This window comes from Falco rusticolus, chromosome 2 (assembly GCF_015220075.1).
Source record: "Falco rusticolus isolate bFalRus1 chromosome 2, bFalRus1.pri, whole genome shotgun sequence".
NCBI lineage: Eukaryota > Metazoa > Chordata > Aves > Falconiformes > Falconidae > Falco > Falco rusticolus.
Window position 1 is genome coordinate 76,569,338 of NC_051188.1, and position 20,513 is coordinate 76,589,850.

The window sequence follows — 20,513 nt, forward strand, 5'->3', positions numbered from 1 at the left end:
CAGTGTCTAGTTCTGTTATTGCTCAGCTTATTCTTTTTTCCCCAATGTAACTGATTAATTTTGTTCATGATCTTAACATTTCTAAAGATGAGCAATTACCCAAGTGACACTCTAGAATAGACAGATGCTAGTAAAACTTTGATACAACTTTGTCAGTGTATCTTTATCTCATAATTTCCTTTTATCCTTTCTGTCAGCCTTCCCAGTTAACTTTTCTGTACAGTGGTTGTGCTGTGTAAACTCTTTGTAGGGCCCTTTAGTGGAGCTAAGGAGAATTCAGTTAAAACCCTTTGGAGTACTGAAAATAGAAGGTATTGAGGAAAACTTAAAGGAATGATAATTATATTGATGTTGTTTATCTATTTAATATTCTGTAGGGGTTGAAATGATCTTTCTGCAACTTTTATTTCTACCGGTAGCAAAGAGGGTGCTGTTCAGTTTTTCTTATAGTATGAAAGTATTGCTCTGCCTGCAGATAAATCTCTGGCCTTAAACTTGACCAAGTTTGAATTCAAACTGGTATTTTTCTTTTTCTGTTAGATACCATCATTAATAGCTTGTTTGCTAAATTTAGTGTTCTGTATACAATTGCCTGTTTCACTTTAAATGTAGCATGTAGTTACTAATGGAAAATCTGTAGATCACATATTTTTCAAGCAGGGTGGCAGGGGGGAAGAGCTTTAGGTTTTTTCTTAGTTATCCTGTGGCTTCACAGTAAATACTATTAGAATCCCATAAGAACGCTTATTGCATAATTCCAGACAGATTATATTTCTTTTCCATACTTAATGATGAAAGTAAATTTCCGTGAATTCTTGCAGTGTGGTTTTAGTGATGTTATACAGGTGACTTTCAGGGTTTGCTTAACTGTACATTGTCTAATTGTACAGTAGGCCCCCGTCTCCAAAACAAGAGATTCAGTCATTGTGTTTAAGTCTAATTTGGTAAATCTTGCCTGCATCTTTAGGGTTTTCAAGTTTTATAGGAGTTATTACACTCTTCTAATGTTTTCATATGTTTCAGCTTTGGTTTCAGTGAGAAATCTGTGATGAATGGCCGGGTTCCAGTGGGACTGTATGGAAATGGGTTTAAATCGGGCTCCATGCGCCTGGGAAAAGATGCAATAGTCTTCACCAAGAACGGAGAAACCATGAGTGTGGGCATGTTATCTCAGACTTTCCTTGAAGTCACCAAAGCAGAACATGTCATGGTTCCTATAGTGACGTTCAACAACCAACATATCCTTTCAGCAGTTTCTGAATGAAAAGTTGTTGGTACATGCAAAATTTGGGTGATATATCAGTAAAGGAAATCTTGTCTAGTCTTATGGATAGGCTAAATAAACTATAAGATGAGAGGAAGCCTAAAATAAGTTAAATCCTTTAAATTTGTAGGAGCTCTGAGATATGGAACGAGAACTTGTGAAGGTGAGTACAGGATACCGTTGTAGAATTATCCTCATAATCTGAAATCAAATTTCATTCGAAGTTACTCTCCTTGACATAATGCTTACGACAGATAAGTGATCCAGCAGAATCCAAAAACAGCCTGAAGGCCATCTTAACACATTCTTTATTTTCTACTGAGGAGAAATTACTGGCAGAGCTAGATGCTATAATAGGGAAAAAAGGAACAAGAATTATCATTTGGAATCTTAGAAGGTAAGGTGAAGTCCAATCTCTTATATCTCATTTAGTTTATCTTTCAGTGTATGCAAACATACAAGGGGTTTTTTTTGCGGAATAATTCCGAAAGACTGTGGGCAGTTAGCTGTAACTGGCAAACTAGACTCAAACTCACATGATTAAGGGACTTTAACGTTGCATGAGAGCTGTTGCTAATATCTCAAGTAACAAAGCAGAGGGAAGGAGAATGTAAAGGGCTTCATATTTTCCTTTTGTAACATGTTGCCTTTGCCAGAGGAAAATTAAAATTGGCAAATTATAAATCTCTTATTTCAGACCTATGAAATTGTGAATGCAAAAATTCAAACAGAAACCCATTTGTATGTACAGGCAAGTATTACTGGCTTTTGGAGTCAGCAGTGTCCTTCTAGAGGTATATAGGCTTTGTGCCTTTAACTGTGATAGCACAAATTGGTTGGGAAGATGATGTCTTGTACTATGTTGTTAAGTGTGTAGCTTACTGTAGTTTTAAATACTGAAATGACAAGGTATCCAGAGGAAGCAATTTTGAACTGTTTCAGTCACGTGGATTTGGCAAGAAACTAGCTTGGGGTTTAGTTTCTTACCTTTGTTGTTGCCCATCGGGGAGAGAGCAGGAAACAACACCTGAATGAGTATAGATTGAATGTTACAGAACAAAATAAATTTCAGTCAGTTATAGCAGGTCAAAAGTTTGGGTTTCTTTTTGTTTCATTAATTTCTTGTGAGTATTAGAGCCCCAAATCACTTCTAGCATAGGAGATTTTAATACAAGAAAGCTGGAGGTAATAAATGTATTGTTAATTCTGGTTGTTTCCGCTTGCCATCTGCTCCATAAGAAAAGCTTCACCTCCTTTATTCTTCAGAAACAAATTTGCATTGCCCAAGTAGACTTTAATTTATTTTTAGGTATGAACTTTTTTAGGAATGTGCATCACTTTATTGCTTGAGCAGAAGAAAATACAGTGAACTCAGCTGACTGGGCAGCCTAACTTTCATGTTCTGAGTTTCGGAGTGTATTTATGGGAAGTTGTGGGAAAGAACACTTTGCGGGGGTTTATGTTGTTTCTAATGTGTTGTAATCATATCTACTGAAACAGCTCTGGGTTTTTTTAAAAATTATTGAAAGACTTTATATCTGGAATATTTGCACCAACTATGATAGCTCAATGTTGTGCAGAGGTACTGCCAGTATACTTCATTATATATATCTGCAACTAAATATAGTATCGACATCTGGTGGTTGATCCAATAAGAAATTGTGATAATTATTTAATTGGAAAACTGTGGTGAGCCTCATTTTTGCAGCATTAAAAATCTTAGTAGTGTTCAGAAATCTTGCATTTAGAAGGAATGTGTGTGTCTTGGTCCCTCAGAATTTAAAGCTGATACTGACCACTTTTATTTTTGAAGCATGACCTGTTTAGAATTAAGTTAGAAACCACAAGTATCACACTTGCTCTCGCTTCTCTTGTATTCCTTGAATATCAGGAAGGAACTGGTGAACTTTGTTTATGTGAATTTTAGCAAATATATGAGGAAAACCACCATGGCTCAAAGGAGTTCCCTTTCTCTTGAATCTTACATGTACTGGGTCCACCACAATATCATACCTTGTGTTGACTTTTTTTCCCATAATATATACTTTTTTAAATCTTATTTCTTAGAGATAAAAATGAAAAAACAGAATTTGACTTTGACAAAGATAAATACGACATCAGAATTCCAGAAGACTTAGATGAAACAGGCAAAAGAGGATATAAAAAACAGGAGAGACTGGACCAGATTGTTCCAGAAAGTGACTACTCGCTGCGAGTATGTATAATATTTTTAAAAGGATTTGTTTATTTTTGGAAGCCGGAGGCTGTATGTTTTTGGTTTAATATATAAGGTATTTACTACAGAAGTGTTGATTGGAGGGAGGACCAATGTCAGAATTTAAATGTTAGGGCAATATGTCAATACTGATTTTGAAAATTGAAGATGGAATGTATTTTTGAACTTGTGTAAACAATTGCTGTTTATTTAGGAGAAAATTGGTGCGGTTTATGTAGTCTTGCAAATAACTTTTGCTGTTAAATGTAGCCATTGTTATCCACGAAGGAGCAAGAGGGAAATGAAATTGGTTGCTTCAGAAATTAGGGGAGAGGGGGGTGGTTGTCAGCAGAGTAAGCATTTGATTGTAGTGCAGATCTACATGCATATAGTACTGACACTATGCCTGTGTGGATCTTTTAAAACAGATAGGTTTAGGTTGGCAAAGTGTTATTTCTAGGTGTTGAAAAGAGGTAGAGATATTGGGAAGCAGCTTCATTGTTTGAATGTATGCAGGCAGACAGGGACAAGGCTTTTCTGTAGACTAATTGATAGGACCATTGTCTCCCCTACTGATTCATAAGCCTTGAAGGCTTCTTTTTATAAGAAAGTACATCTGGAATTGCTAGGTGTTCTGGACACCTCTTGTAGTTGATATTCAGACCTATTATTCCAGTTGAACTAAAACCTTCAGTTATTGAGATACTGAAGTCCTATATCTAATTCAATCATTAGAAGTTGTAAATATAATGATAAATGAAATGCAGATTAGAATTCAAATATCTAGATGTTTATAAGAAGATTTGCATAGCTATTATCAAGCTATGTTAATATGCAGTCCTTTGAAAGAAAGTTAATTACACATGCTTTTGTTTGTTATTTTAAAGTTTGTAGTAGAATTATTAAGCTTTCAATAGGGGATAAGAAAAGAGGCATTTGTGTTTGGGAGCTCTTTTAAAGGTAAAACTGCATCTTCAGACAGTTGATTAACTTGTCATATTCATAAAAGTTGCCCTTCAATTGCTATTCATTTAATTTGTCATATGTATGCTTATTATGCACACTCGCATTTCTTATTTTTCTGGATTTAAGTTTGGAAAAAAACACATTTCATAAAATTTAATCAAAACTTGAGTTTGTCTTCTAAACACAATATGTATTGCAACATATCTTGAGGTTTCTGGTTTTTTTTAATAACGGGAGTTACTGTATGTTTTATAGGCTTATTGCAGTATTTTGTATCTGAAGCCAACAATGCAGATCATTCTGCGAGGACAAAAAGTGAAAACACAGCTGGTTTCCAAAAGCCTTGCCTTCATTGAACGTGATATATATAGGCCAAAATTTTTGAATGTATCCTTTGCTAATGTTTACATCATCGCACGCTAAATTTAATGATGTTACTGTTAATGTAAGCTGTCTGGATTCAGTTATGTGGTATTTCTTTAAATTTTTTTGTAAGACATACTGGAGGTATTATCTCAATCTAAAAAAAGAAAGTTCCAGGACCCAGTTTAGAATGAACACTCAGAGTAACTATAACTTTGTAATACATGAGATTAACCAGATTTTTCCTTAATATCTGGTAAAAGGCTAAAACAGTAAGAATTACTTTTGGATTTAACTGCAGAAACAAAGATCACTATGGAATAATGATGTACCATAAAAACAGACTCATCAAAGCTTATGAAAGAGTTGGCTGTCAGTTAAAGGTAAGAAATTAAAGCTCAAAAATGTTTTAACATCTTTAGAAATAATTTTCGCTGCAATGCTGATTTTAAAAAGAATGCAGATGAAAACTAGGTTGTTGATGTATCCTTTACAAAACTGCCATTTTAGTTTGTGTAGCAGTTAAAAATTGTATCAAATTGTATGCAGTTGTTCTAATGTTTGTGTTTAAAACTTAGCTTGTTACACAAAATACGGGGCTGAGCATATATTTCAGGACAAAAAAGAGGAGTGGAACAGAGGATTTTTTTATTTAGGGGGTTTGTGTTGAGAGTTCCTTTTTCGAGAGGAGTCATAAGCCAGAAAATTGTTTTTACCTTTTATATATAGCTTATAATGACCTCTGACAAACTCTTGCAGTATTAGCATAGAATATATATTGTTTTTCCTGATAGATCTTAATTTTTTTTTATAGGCAAACAACATGGGTGTTGGTGTAGTTGGAATTATTGAATGCAACTTCCTAAAACCAACCCATAACAAACAAGATTTTGACTACACAAATGAATACAGGTAGATGTATATTTTTATGTGGACTTTCTATCGAATAGTGCTGTTCACTGTGAAATACTTGCCATAAAGACTTCTTTTCTAAATAGTGAGACAAAAAGTTTATGTTCCATCATTAAACTGCATGTCTGTTCTGAACAGTTGAGGTGGGATGTGTAAGTCTACACTGGTCATACTGCATTCATTGATATCCTAGATTTCACTGACAGCACATACACACAACTTAGTAGTAAGTCCCCTAAAAGTGGTTGGTTGCAATTCTGCCCCTCACTGGTTGTAAAATGAGCACAGGATAACTCACTGAGATGTGGATACTAGTATGGCACATAAATAAAATTGACAGATGAATCCCATACTATTAACTGTTCATAACAATTTTGGTTTGGTCTTTTTTTTTTCAAAAAACAGTTGGATATTTTTGAGCCCTTTTCTTTCCTAAGAGTGGACTTGAATGCCCTTAAGTCCTCTGCTCCCTGATAGAGCGTTTAAAATACCTGACATCCTAAGGTAGCAGTGATTTGGGACATTGTTTTGTTCTAGTTTTTATTTCTAACTTGGGGTTGCCGCTTTTTCACATCCCATCAGTCAATATCTAGTGTGATACTTCCTGTAGCTAAACTGAACCAGACTGGGAATCTAGTCTGACTTAAGATTTTCAGAGATGATAATTTTTGTTAAACTAGTTGAATTTCCTGGTCTCTTTACACTGCTCTGCTGTGAATCAGCTATGCTGGCATTGTGGAAGGAGACTTGTGGGGAAGGAAGGGCTAGAGGGTTTGAGTTACCTATGCAGATTTCAAGCTGAGGTGTAAGAACTGTCCAAGGAAAATTTCTGAATACAGACCTTGAGAATTGTTCCATTCAGTATTGCTTTCTTTCCTTTCATGATGACAAGGCTATTTTGTGTTTTCTGTGCTGCTTTGTCTTAAGGGGTATTAGGAGCGGCCACCTCCTCCAGCAGCACTGTCCCAAGACTCCTTCCTACTCAGCCTGGGGTCCCGGAGTTTCTGCTCAAGCTGATCTCAGGCCCTCTTACCTGCTTCACATGTTCCCTACACGCTGGCTAGTGCAGTTTGACATTTGCTAGCAAACGTCATGCTCACACACTCGTACCTCAGACACTCTGTATTCACAAGTCCCCCTGGTGTACCAGCACCAACCCTTGCCTGCCTGATACCCTTGCCTGGACCTGGCACCTCTTATTCACTGTTGGGTCCAGTTTGGAGTTTGCTACTAAGTGCATGTGCACACTCTATGCGCACTGGGGCTGGGGAAGATGCAGACACTTATCCCCCTGCCAGCACCAGGCACATGGGCTGTTACCACAGTCTTCCAGCTGCCTGCACTGAGCCCATTACTCATGCTAGCCCACCCCAGGAGCCAGTTATTGGGGAACATGCTGTTCCTGCCTCAGTGGGGGGCAGCTGAGACCCCCCCCCCATTTGCTCCAGTAGCTGACACCACACACCTGGTCCTGACTCCAGGAGCTGGCACCAAATCCATTCGCACATACAGAGTTCTCACCAGTAGCTGGCACTTAGTCCTTGCCATACACACATGATTGAGAATGAGATTATGTAGACAGTTAAGAAAATATTAAATAAGAAGATAGGACAGACTGCTATGATCAGGCTGAGGGCTGAGCCAGACAAATGTACTGAGTGACTACATGCAACCAGCTCCTTTTATATCCTTTTCTCTCTATCCCATTCTGTTCCTCCCTGCGTCCCCTTCCCATGCACATTGCCTCATCAGTTGGCCATAGTTCCACTGACCCCCTCCAAACATCCTGGACCCTCAGGTTTGCATCTTTATCAAGCTGCAAAATCCCAGTTTGCCTTCAGTTTCTTGATAGCCTATCAAGAATTAGTGTGACTGACCAGGTTTGTTTCTGGTTATTGTCTTTGTTAATGATAATTGGTCAGATTTTACAACTCTCTGTGTGTGTCTCCTTTCCTTATCCTCCCAACTGAAAAAATAAACATTCTCACACTCCACAGTTAGTGTGCTGACTAGGTTTGCTCTTACCACAACCTCGCTTGTCCTGTAAGTTCTTGTTATGGTTCCTTTGGACCATATGCCCCTAAAGGAGCAGGGACTTCCCTTCCGTGTGCACTAACACTTGCTTTCAACATGGACTTAGAAATTCAGGGTATTGACTTGCAAACATAGGTGGATTAACTTTGGCAGAAGTCATTAGCTTTTTCGAGGTGCATGTTTTGCCCTTCAACCAGTTGTGTTCCAGCTTCCACTGGCAACCTGAATGGTCTACAATGCCTTTCCTGAATTGCTGATTTATACATAGGCTCTGCATATAAAGATAACCCAGAAACCACACCAGAGTGCTGTAATAAACAAAGCTGTTAATTGCAGTAATTGAGTGGCTATAGCAACATAAATCTGGTCGTTCCTGCTGTTGAAAGAGCAGCCCTCTGGAGCAGGAGCAGCAAGCAGTGGCTGTTACAGCCACTATAGTTCAGTTCGCCTGTATCTAAATGGCACCCACAGTTTGTGCTGCTCTCTGCAGTGATACTGCCAGCTTTAGGGACTTCCTGTGTTTCCACTGTCACTGTGCTAGCAGAGCTGTTAACGAGAACATACGGTAGAGCAGATCAGGGAATTGGTCAAACTGGAAAATAGCTCGTGTCAGCTTTTTTCAATACAGATGTCTTCTGAACCATTTCCTGTAGGGTGGCACTAACAGTTCCTTTGGCAGAGGAGGAATTGGGAACACCATAGGATAGTCGTTTGTGTTGACTAGGCTTTGTGCTATGTTCTCACAGGCTGGCACAGTGAGCATTGAATGTTTTTTACTTTTTTCTTTTTACACTTGTAATGCGAGCATAGAGATACTACACTTGAAAAATCTTTCATAAAGGTTTTTCTGCAAAGAGTGCTGCAGGTACCTTTCCAGCCCAAAACAGAAATATAAAACTTAAAAGTCATGATCAGTATAAGCTGATCTGCCCTTCTTCCCTCTCCAAAAGAGAGAAGTGATCCTATGCATGTGTTGCTGCTCATTTCTGCCCTTGTGGTACTTCATTTTTCTGGCACAGTAATTTGTGACTTGGGTACAGAGGTGAACTAGATCAAAGCTCTCTAGATTAGACTAATTCACTGCATGAACGTTGTGTTAGTTCAAGGGACAGGGTGGAATAGATGTTGGAATAAGCCAGGCAGGGAGGGACTGACTTTCAGTCTCTGGTTACCCAGCCACTTTACTCCGATGTAAATTCAGCATGCTGATAAGAAGCAGTCTTAACCTCTACCTCACCTGTGAGGCTTGTTTTATTGGACCACTCCCTCCTATGTGTGCCAGCTCTAGTAGTCAGTGAGCTGCGCAATGAGCCCTGATCAGGAAACTAACCCAGCTGAAAATTAACCTAGGGTAAGACTGGCCTGCTCCTTTTAGCAGGACGTAGGCTTTATACTACACTGGCAGTCTCCATGTAGCATTGTTGTATGTCAACTTAGAGTAGTTATGAACCTGAAGTTAATGGGCATACAGAAACATCAAGCAAATACAAAGCTAGGTCCTAGATTGACAGAGGTGGTTTTGTACTTGTTTCTTCCATGACTGAGGTTGAACTGGTGAGGTGGCTTCAGGGTTTGCACTGTACATCCACGGTGCTTCTGAATTGAGCACTCTTGATTTTAGGCTTTGTGCTTCGACTTGTATTTCAGTAATTTCTTTGCTGATAAACTGGCTTCACGCAATTACTAATTTCTAGGATTTTCTAAAAGCAAAAAGCTTACTGTTGTACAAATAGAAATATTAGTGGTTCACATGTTTATTCTTTCCCTGTGGTTTATAAAGGTTCTTTCTGTACTAGGATTTGATTATTTAAGATGGTCTTTTTAAAAACTTCTTTTTTAGGCTTACAATCGCAGCATTAGGAGAAAAGCTTAATGATTACTGGAATGAAATGAAAACAAAGAAAAATGAAGAATACCCATTAGCTTTGCCAGTTGAGGAGATACAGTGAGTATTGCTTCTAAATAGAAGAATTTCACATACTGTCATTACTGTTCTACACTCATTCACAAAAATGAATTTTTCCCATGAAAGTTCTGATATTTTTTCCATTGCAGAAAACAGCCTGATCAGACATGGGTACAATGTGATGCATGTCTGAAATGGCGTAAGCTGCCAGATGGAATAGAGCACTTGCCAGAAAAGTGGTACTGCTCACTGAACCCTGACCCACAATTCCGGTAAAATTAGATTTTGATGAATATCTAAATGCTGCTTTTAGTTCTTGCTTTATCACCTGTTATAATCATGGATGTTAAGCTTTTTCTGTTGTGTTTTGTTGGGGTTTTTTTCCCCTTAACTCAGGAATTGTAATGTGCCAGAAGAACCAGAAGATGATGACCTAATACATCCTACATATGAGAAAACTTACAAGAAAAAGTGAGTACTATAAACTTTCTTACAAGTGTCTTAACACTAGGAAAAAAATGTGAAAACTAAATGCCCTTTTGTCTCACCTGTGGTATAATTGCAACTCTTCTGGGAATATATCCAGCCAGAAAATAGTGCCCTGAAATCAAGATTTGGTATTAGCAATAAATAGATGAAAAGCACTGTTCTTTTCTGTTGTTAGCATGTTGGCATTACATTTAAATTTCCCTCTTTGACTTAATACCTGTTTGCTCTCCTAAATCAGAATTAGGAAAGTCATAATGCAAAGGTCCCCTCTCATTTAATAACTGCTGAGGCAAGCAAGGCAGCAGTTGGTGTTCAAGTACAGATCTCGGGTGGGCGTTGTTCCATAGTAGTAAGCAATGTGAGGATAGTTTGGAATCTTAGAGAAACAAGCTGCTAGGGCTGTTACGGGGGGACCTTGTCTAGGTAACTTTTACTTTCAAGGTCTGTGTTGAAGCACTTGAATACCTTAATGAATTTATTTAAGAATAAGAGGCTTCCTAGCTAAGGTATATGGGGAAAAAACCACCGACTTGAGTAATTTTAACTAATGCTGACTAGCATTCTAGAAGTGGGAGTTTTGGGTGTTCTTCAACTTTTTAAAACAAATCTTAATCTGAGAGATAACTTTAAGCTATACTAGATTCTAAATTCATGCAGAAAACTTTCATTCAATGAACCAGAATATGTTAATTAGAACACTGTTGCATCCCGCTGAGATAAGGAGAGTTTGCTTTTAGTTTGAGGTTGATTTGGTTTTATAATGAATTAACATTTTGAATCTAAGTTCTTAATCTTTTTTCTCTTGCTGTGCAGAGACAGGGAAAAACTGAAGAGGCGACTAGAGTACAGCCACCAGGTAACTCGAAGTTGATAGGAAACTGACTTTGGTAGAAGAGTTGTTCTTGCTGGCAACAGTACTATGCAGTTTGATCAAATAGGCCAGGCTTTGAATTAGTTTGCTTTAGCTAGTGGACAGCTGACTGATTCAACAGTGTGTTTTGTTTTGATGGCTGTGCAGCTTATGCTCACTGTTAGTAAAGTCTTTGGTGTGCAGTGGTAGAAAATACACTATGTAGTACTTAAAGAGTTTGAGAGGAACAAAGCCCTCTCACAAAATCATACTAGAAAAAATGTCCGTCACTCATACCTGTTTTTATGGCCGTCACTCATACCTGTTTTTATGGCATGACATGTAATTATTGAAAAGTGGATATGTTGTAGAGAGATGCGATGAGGGTATGAAAGTAAAGATGCCCTTAAAACTGGGGCAGGAAGTGGGGATGTACAGAATTGTAGTAGCTCTACATTTGCAAGGAGGCACTCAAATGCAAATTAAATGCAGATGCAAATCAACATGGTTGAATTATGAGAATGGGTAGCTTGTAACTCAGAATCAGTGTGATTTAGCTTAAGTTGCTTTGTAAGTAAAGTGCTAAGCTAAGATCACTCAATTTCTGGAGAGGAGATTTTTTTTCCATGTGCTGTTTTAACCTATATACTTCACTGTATCAATTTTTCTACTATTACTTTTACCCAAGTATAAAAGTAATTTCTAAAAGGAAAGTATTGTTCATCTTAGACAAACTGGATTAATTATGAGCAGAGGTGTATATAGGGAAATATACAGAGGGAAATAACAGAGGTGGCTGTCCAATACTTTGTGTATGATGCTCAGACTTCAGGCAGAAATACAGCTTGGGAAAAGTTCCTTCCTGAGATTCTACATGGTACTTAAAATAGTACTTTAAAATATCTAGAGAGGGACTTGTAAGACCATAAAGCTGCTTTCTGACAGCAATAAATCTGTGCATGGAGAGAAGTGTGCAGCAGGTGTACAGCATTCAAAGTCCTCTCAGAAATCTGCTGGAAGCCTGTAATTACAATAAAAAACTTGCTGCTTTCTAGTATGTTTTATGTCTTAAACCAACACAAAGGAAATACTTCACATGCATGAGAGTTTGGGGGAGGGGGTGTGCAGCCGTTAAGGGAACTGGGGTGTGTAATGTGGGGTCTAGTTAGCCTTTCTTAGTGCAAAATATGGAGCCCAGGTTCAAGGAAATCCCTGTAGTATACATGAGAAATGTTGGTCAGAATTTTAGGTGTTGGCAGATAGAACTGCTTAAACCTATTCTGAAGAATCTACTAATGTCTGTTTCTTTTCATTCTTAACTAATATTATCTTATAGGTCAATAATGAAATGTATTTAAAAACACTTGTTTCTTCAAGTAAAGACTTCAAAAAATTCACAGCTGTGAGTGGAAAGGAAACTGTTCCAAGATCACCTTTACCCGAAACATCAAATGCTTCTGCCAAAAGACCCCTGCTTATTTTAAATAGATCAGTATCTTCACCTCATTCTGATTCTGATAACAGGTTAGTAAATATCTACAAAGTAGATTCCTGTTTATTTCTAAAATTAATAACTTGCTAATGAAAATGATGGTGTTGGGTGTAGTCCCATCTTCAGGTCATAGCTGCCAAAATTCATGTGTCACTTTTGGGAGTACCAGAAGCAGAGGGCTGATTAAAGGTACCTAAAAATCTAGTGAAGTAGAAAAGCAAGTGCATCAAAAAATACTGTGCACTGGCAAGGAAATTTGCTGCGTGGTTTATCTGTCTAGGGAAAGACTGTATTGTTAACCACACTCTACAGTATTTCCTTAACCTCTGTTGGTTAAGGAATGGGTGTGAGGCTGGGGGTGTTTTCCTGCAAATCTTGAGTCGTGAGTGTTTCAAAATAGTGTGTGGATGTCAGCCACTTGTTTTTACAGGAAAGGTATTTGCTCTGGTTACACATAAAATACTGTGCAGGGAGACATCCCTTTCTAGTTACTGAGTGGTAGTTTTTAATAGTGCTTATAAAAACCCTGAACATACATTGAAACAAATGACTTTTCTGTATTTGAGCAATACAATAATCAGTTCAATATTTTGCTTCTCAGTCTTAAACGGAAGACACCTAGCTGCACGACGACTGTGTCTTTAAAGACACCTCGATTAAATGACAAAACATTCAACAACTATGATGATGATGATGATGAAGATGTTATTATTTTAGAAGAGAGCAGTACTCCAAAGCCTTCAGCAGATGCTGATGTTCCTGTAATAAAAACTGAATGTATTAACCTGGATCAAGAGGAGAAGACGAAGGAAAACTGCAGTGTTGGAGAGCCTTGCAGTGCAGCTACTCCTGAATCAAAAAGTGAACAGTTGACCTCAGCAACACAGACAGAGGTCCCAAGCTTAGTTGTTAAAAAGGAAGAGGTGGAAGATGACACCAGTATTCAAGTTCCCAGGGCAGAGATGGAAACTAAACAGCACAATGTTAACCATGTTTCTGAGACACATGTAGATCTTGGAAATGAACTGAAAAACCAGCTGCAGTTACTAAACAAAGAAAAAGAAATTTACCAAAACAAATGTGAAGTATTAACCAAACAAGTAGAAACGCTGGAACAGAGAATTTTAGAACTGAACAATAAGTATGTAAAAAAAGAAATGTGCCATCAGTCAACTGAGACGGTTTCTTCATGTGAAGAAGAAAATGTTCATGATAGAAGCTTGGCAGAAGTGACCGTTCTCTATGAACAGGCCTTAGAAGAAATAGCAAAACTAAAAGAGCAATGCTCTACCCTGCAGAACTTAAAAACTGAATGCAGCAAGTGTGCTGACGGTGAAAGTAAGAGCGAGGTGGATGAAATTGCTGTTCAACTGGACGATGTTTTCAGGCAACTGGACAAGTGCAGCATTGAAAGGGACAGATATAAAAGTGAGGTATGATTGTTGAAACAGTGATATCCTTCAAGTTAACAATTACATTATTTTTATTTTTTTAATGGGTGTTTCATAGCAGTTCTAGTACATAATGTGTGTATAGTTCAGTCCACAAACTAATCAAGCCACCTAAAAGGGGGATGAGATACTAAATTAGCCCAGGAGCTTCTAGTTTTTTGCTTTCATAGGTAGAAATAAGCAAACTTGAGGGGCTGCGAGGCTCTGAGTGGCTCTGACTGCAAGACAAAAGAGAGACTGAGGAGGCTCAGAAGGAGCACACATACAGTGGTTCAGTTTGACAGCTGCCTATGTTAAAGCAGTTTGCGTAGGCTGTCATAACTTAAAATATCACTGAAAAGTTAATTAAAAGCAGTCAACAAAGTTAAATGACTTAGATTTGTATAAGTTGTCTTTATTTTAACACACCACAACTTTGTTTGATATGTAAACTTATTTACTTGCCAGATTGAACTACTGGAAGTGGAAAAAAATCAAATTGCCTGTCAATGTGAAGAACTCAAAGCAGAAATTGCACAGTTAAAAGCTTCAATTCCACAAGCAGTAGCACATGCAAATGATTCTACCACCAGTAATGTAAAAGACTCCGTGAATTTTTCTGATGGAGAAAGGTATCAATTTTGTTCTTTCTAGACTATATTTCAAGCAATATTTTGTCTGGCTGATTGTATCTGAAATATTTTGATGAAGATAATGTCTGATAATCATATAATAAAATGTAATGCTTGGAATTGTTTTCTGTTGCCTCTTGTGACTCCTAACTCAGTAACATTTTTTTTAATCAAATGACTTATTTAATTTTTATTTTTTTTTATGATTTAGGTATTTGTATGAGCAGGGTTGGCCACTGCAGAATACAATGCCATACTGATGCTTGTTAAAATGTCAAAAATACTATATAATGTCTAGACATGACTTGCAGAACAAGGAGAGAGAAAGGAGGCAGGAAAGAGGGTGATCATTAGTTTGTGCTGTGTAGATGAACTTCACTTTTATATTCTGTTTTTCTTTCTTGGATCAATAATACTCTACTGAAAAGAGTTTGAGTTTGGTTTTGAAAATCACCTTTCCTGTAAGAACTCCTTGCTGCAGACCAATCCTGTGGAATTAGGTTGCGTCCAGAGTGTGTCTTTGAACTGAACAAGGGTTCAAACTTACAAACAGAGAGCTTGCAGCTCTCTGTTGATGGAAATCACAAACACGCAAAAGAAGTACACGCATGGGTTGGAAGCAGGGATGAGCAGTCCCGCAGGAATACAGGCACACTGCCTGGTCATGTAGGATGGAATTGAAAGCCAGAGTTCAGATGGAGTTAAAACTGGCAAGGCCTGCAGAGCTCAACCGGAAGGCTTCAGTAAGCACAGCAGTAGCAACGGAAGAACTAAGAAAAATGTGGACCTGCTGCACAGTGGGGCAGGTGCTTAGTAGCAAAGGATATGAGGTCTGAGGCACTGGGTACCTTAGTAACTTGTATCTTCTTTACCTTGTTTTTTACTGGTAAGGTCTGCCCTCTAACCACTGAGTTCCCTGAGCCAAATAGTAATCTTGGGGGAGTGAGCATTACCTGTAATAAGCAGTGACTGAATTAAAGGCCCACTTAAGCAAATTCAACACACAAGTCCATGGGACCAGATGAGATGCATCAGAGGGAGCTGGCCAGTTGATGAAGAGGTGGCCTTGTGATGATATGTCCAAAAGGTTGTTGCAGCATTCCTGATGCCTGGAAAAAGGCAGTAGTTGTGCCCATATCTAGGACAGGCAGAACTACAGGCTGGTCAGTGTAGCCTCAGGCCCTGGGAAGACTGTGGAGCAAATCTACCTGGAAGCCACCTGCAGCCCTGTAATAAGATGAGTAGGAATAACTGGCATGGATTTACTGAGGGTAAGTCATGCCTTTGCAGCCCCGTTGCCTTTTACAATGAGATGACCAGCTCTGTGGACCCTTATTTTAGCAAAGCTTTCAGTGTGGGCTGCCATGATATCATGGTGGTGAAGTTTCCGAGGTGTGGTTTTGATGGGTACCCTAAGAGGTGAGTTGTAAAATTGGCCAGACTGCTGAGGTCATGGATTAATATTGAGGCCAGTAATGGTTAGTGCCTTCATTAATGGCCCGTATGACAGCAAAAATTAACTCAGTAAATTCATGATGACATCAAATTGGAGGGAACCATTGATACTATGAAGGGTAGGGCTGCTGTTGAGGGACTTTGAAAAATTGGGAAAACGAGCTGAAAGAAACCTGGAAATTCAACAAAGGCAACTGCAGAGTTCTGCACCTGTTGGAACTACCCCATGCAGTTGAACAAGCTGGAGACTACTCGTAGGAAAGCAGCTTGGAAGAAGATGGCCTATGATGCTGGTGGACTAGAAGTTGAATGTAAGTCAGCAGTGCGCTCTTGTGGTGGGAGAACCCAGTGCCTACTGGGCTATACTGCCAAGAGTTCAGCCAGTAATTTGAGGGAATGCTACTACAGGGCATTGTGAGACCAAACATGGAGTATTGTGTGCAGTTTTTTGCTCCCTGGTATATGAATGACACTGGCATATTCAAGCAAGCCTACTGAAGGTTCACCAAGATGGGCAGGGGCTTGGAGTATCTGATACACAAGGTGAAGCTGAGAGGGAAAGGAAATACCCTTACAAAGAGCAGGTTACCTTGAAATCCTGTTGCGCTCTGCTACTGCCTAATGAGAGGGTGTAGAAGAGGTGAAGCCAGCCTCTTTTCATGAGCACAGTGATAGGATGAGAGGCAACAGACACAAGCTGCAACAAGGGAAATTCTGTTTAAATATTAAAGGGGGGGGAAAAAAAGTGTTCACAGCAAGGGTGGTCAAACCCTGAAAAAGGAACCCAGGGAGTCTGTGGAATCTCCATCTTTGGAGATTTTAAAAACACAAGGAGGTCCTAAACAAACTTATCCAGGTTAGCCCTGCTTTGAATGTGTGTTGGGGAGGGAGGGGAGAATGGACTGGATGATTTCCAGAGACCCCTTTCAATCTAATATTTTTTTCTATGGGTAAATCTCCCCTTTATCTGCCAGTGTTTCAGTTTCTTCTCGTAGCATCTGATTTGTGCTTCCTAAAAGAAATAGCAAATATATGCAGGACTTGCAAGTAACTTCCTACCACAAGTCCTATTGGGATCTGATGGCACTGTGAAGACTGGCTACTGGAGATGATAAAGGAACTGCTGGTAGAAGGAAATGCTTAAGAGAAGGGATGGGTGATTTGGAAGCAATTTGATCAAGAGGAGGACAGAGCAAGGGGATCTAGGAAAGAAAGCAAAAACAGGAGGCGTAGCATTTTTGCTGTACTGTAACTCTTACCTTACTTCCTTTTTATATTTTAAAGCCTTTGAACAAACTACTTTTTCTTGCCTTCTCCTCTCTTCTTTTTCTCTCTTTGTTCCCATAGGTTGGAGTAGTTTGTGCTTCTAAATGTATAAAAATACTGGAGTTTAATATTGTTTTGAGAAATAAAAATGTGTTGTGGGATAAAGGATTGTGCCAGTGCTTACTTTCCAATTTAAATAAAATTATTCAGAAGTATTTCTGATCTGTTTTGGGAAAGGCAGAATTCAGTTTAGCTCTTAGTATTTGTTTGAAACTAAGGGAATATATACCTTCAAAATTAAAACTTGAGAGGCTCAGCTTTGAAAAACTGGTAGAGTTTGAAATTATCTTGATGCAGCTTTAACCACATCAGGTTTTTGTTGGTTTATGGAAGTTAGGTACAGAGCCTTTCCAGTATAGAGTACTAGTCCAGCTTCATTAAATAAAGTACTTGGTATTTGAGCATAAAACTTCATCTACATCTAATCATACCTTAACTATTTCTTCACAGCCTGAAACTACGCTCTCTTCGAGTGAATGTTGGACAACTTCTGGCTACAATCATGCCTGATCTAGACTTGCAGCAAGTGAATTATGATATTGATGTAGTAGATGAAATTTTAGGACAAGTTGTTGAACAAATGCATGAAATCAGTAGTACTTAACATCTTTAGCAGACTCTTACTTGATCTGCCATTATAACCTTTGTGTAGGTTCAAAATTGTATATACTGCTTCTTCACTTTATATATTTGACCTAGTTTGATCAGTAAGTGTATATACTTTATGCATTTAGGTGTTCCCACAGATGCAGTGGGTGTTATCTTCACTTCCTCTTAAAGGAATGCTGTCAATATTGACCAACCCTGATGTACTTAATTAAGGATTTTGCTTTTAAAATGTATTTGTAATTAAATTTGCAAATATTTTTATTATTAGGATTCTTAATACTTTTCTACAAAAGCTTTTTGGTTGACTTTTGATCTTATATAAGCATTAATATTTCCTCTTCTAAAATCTAGGTAGTGGAATATATTAAAACTGCAAAAAAGAACCTTCCTTCATTTCCTTCTCAGAACAAACCTTAGTAGTGGTGTTGTATACTACAGTATTGTTTCATTACTATCAGCAATGTTGTATGTTGCATTATCGGGATAGAAATGTGACTAGGAGATGAAAATTTTGGCCATGTGGGTAGCATTTGTGTGGTTACTACCAAAAGAAATAAAAATCAAGGGGTTTATCCTGAAAACTGATGATCTTTGATGCCATTTTGGATTTTTTGATGTTGCTAAAGAACATTATCTGTATGTTTTTATGTATATTATATGTAAAGAACATATGCTGTTTCACAGCATAAACAACTCCATGGGATATGGCTAGGCTATTTCAGCCTTTTCAGGGATGGAAACCCCATGCCAGTTTGTGTCCTGCCCTTGCTACTTGATTTTTTTTTTTTTTCCTACATCCAAGAACCTGTCTGTATTTAATAGAGTGCAGTCACAGGGGCCTTCACTTCTACCCTATAGTTCCCATTTGAATACAGCAGTGTTGGTTTGTAAGTCCAGGTAACGCTACACAGCTTCTATGGTCAGATTTCACACACAGCTCCTGTCTACTTTTTTTCCAAGTCAAAGGCAGCTGGTGGAATGGGAAGCATTGTGGTGGACCATTGGAAAGAGCAAGCTGGGGTGGTGTTTCCAAAGCTGGGGTGGAGTCCTGGGCAATCTCTGCTCTGCATTGAGTGCCACTTATTGAGACCTGAAGGCCATTTTTTCAGGGAAGCCCAGTGCTGAACAGGCTTAGCGTAGAGGTTCTGTGATGTATGCAAATGCTTATATGTATTATCCTGAAAAACAAATTGTTGCAGTGTTAAACATACAGTCTGCCTGGGAGTCTTTCAGGCTGAAATGTGAGGGTGCTGAGATTTGTCTCTGAAATTTACCTTCCTATCAGAATGTGTCATGCTGAGTACAAATGCATCAGGCTCCCAAATCCTTGATTAACTAGTTGGATGGAAGTACTTTGAAAAGGAGACGTGTTTCCTTATCTTTGGTGTTAACAACTACAGAATGAGATAAAGCTGAAAATGTTCAAATAGAACTTGTTTATGCTATCTTAAAGTTTAGACATATTTTATTATAGGCTGGATAGGGGAGTCTGTCTTGTCCCCCCCCTTTTTTTTAGTAGATGTTTTGTAGTAACTCATAAGCCACTACTTCTGTGCTCTAATGCTCATGCAAAAAATTCCTGGAAGATGTGGTACCAAGAGAAAGTGCATGTTTTTCTTATGAAGTAATCAGGAATGAGAAGAAAGGTGGCAAAGACAGCAAATCCACTTTTTAGTCTGTGGTGGTATTTGTCATTCGAACAGTGATTGAGAAAAATGGTTCTTGCTTTTAAAAATAAAGAAAAATAATAATTTTAAGCAGATTATGAGTTAGCATTCAATACATTCATTCCTAAGAGGTGTCTTTTTTATAAAGCCAACACTTTTGACTATTGCACTGCTGCTGTCCTGGTTTAATTAGATTATGTTCCTTTTAGTTGTAGTTCAGTCAGTTTCTTTCAATGGACAGTATATCTGTTCTAGTATGCCGATAAGGGTAATGCAATACTGTTGTACTTTATAATGGATGAATTGAATGTTTGATTTTTCGAAGAGGTGGCTGTAATATAACTTTGTATGACTTTTAAAAAGTTTATATTTTCCAGTTATTGGTGTGTAGTTTTCCATTTCTTAATCGTTATTTATTATCCTTCATCAGAGACAGTAGTTGAATTGTTTGTAGGCAACTGGCAAAATATAGCATATGTCTATATTAAAAATGGCAAATTTACACTGTCCACTTACACTTGGACAGCAGTGGACTAATGGAAATGGTTTTTATTTACTTGTTAAAATTATTTTTTGTAAAAAGAAAACTATAAATCTGAGTTTGCAGGATCAAAACTTGTATGTGATCAAATGCAATGTTTTTGTTTATAAATAAATACTATGCAGAATGGCTACTGTTTCAGACTTATTTGAAGTATTCAGTCTTACGGGAAAGCTGGCTCAGTCAGGATTTGAGCAGACTTGGGTATACCAAGCATGCCCCTGGGCCAGGTAGGCATCCTAACGGAGCCCCGAACAGCTGACTGGCCGTGTTTCTTCAGATGATCAGTTCTGGTATGGGGAATTCTGCTACCCCATCACAAGACTGTTAACTGTAATAGGATTTGGGACAAAAGTGTTTTT

General features: G+C 38.2%; 1 protein-coding gene across 3 annotated transcripts in view; it reads left to right on the top strand.

Moving 5' to 3' along the window:
- The window catches only part of MORC3 (MORC family CW-type zinc finger 3), a 29,875-nt gene extending 9,593 nt beyond the window's left edge, over nucleotides 1-20,282 (top strand). For all 3 annotated transcript variants that reach the window (XM_037376482.1, XM_037376481.1, XM_037376483.1), the window contains 14 exons: nucleotides 1,024-1,238; nucleotides 1,514-1,661; nucleotides 3,332-3,479; nucleotides 4,701-4,832; nucleotides 5,072-5,191; nucleotides 5,623-5,720; nucleotides 9,595-9,699; nucleotides 9,810-9,932; nucleotides 10,057-10,131; nucleotides 10,963-11,005; nucleotides 12,336-12,523; nucleotides 13,093-13,924; nucleotides 14,390-14,553; nucleotides 17,785-20,282. In XM_037376482.1, the coding sequence (XP_037232379.1) occupies nucleotides 1,024-1,238; nucleotides 1,514-1,661; nucleotides 3,332-3,479; nucleotides 4,701-4,832; nucleotides 5,072-5,191; nucleotides 5,623-5,720; nucleotides 9,595-9,699; nucleotides 9,810-9,932; nucleotides 10,057-10,131; nucleotides 10,963-11,005; nucleotides 12,336-12,523; nucleotides 13,093-13,924; nucleotides 14,390-14,553; nucleotides 17,785-17,938 (2,545 nt within the window). In that variant the 3' untranslated portion in view covers nucleotides 17,939-20,282. The remainder of the gene's footprint in view (nucleotides 1-1,023; nucleotides 1,239-1,513; nucleotides 1,662-3,331; nucleotides 3,480-4,700; nucleotides 4,833-5,071; nucleotides 5,192-5,622; nucleotides 5,721-9,594; nucleotides 9,700-9,809; nucleotides 9,933-10,056; nucleotides 10,132-10,962; nucleotides 11,006-12,335; nucleotides 12,524-13,092; nucleotides 13,925-14,389; nucleotides 14,554-17,784) is intronic.
- The last annotated feature ends 231 nt before the right edge of the window (nucleotides 20,283-20,513 follow it).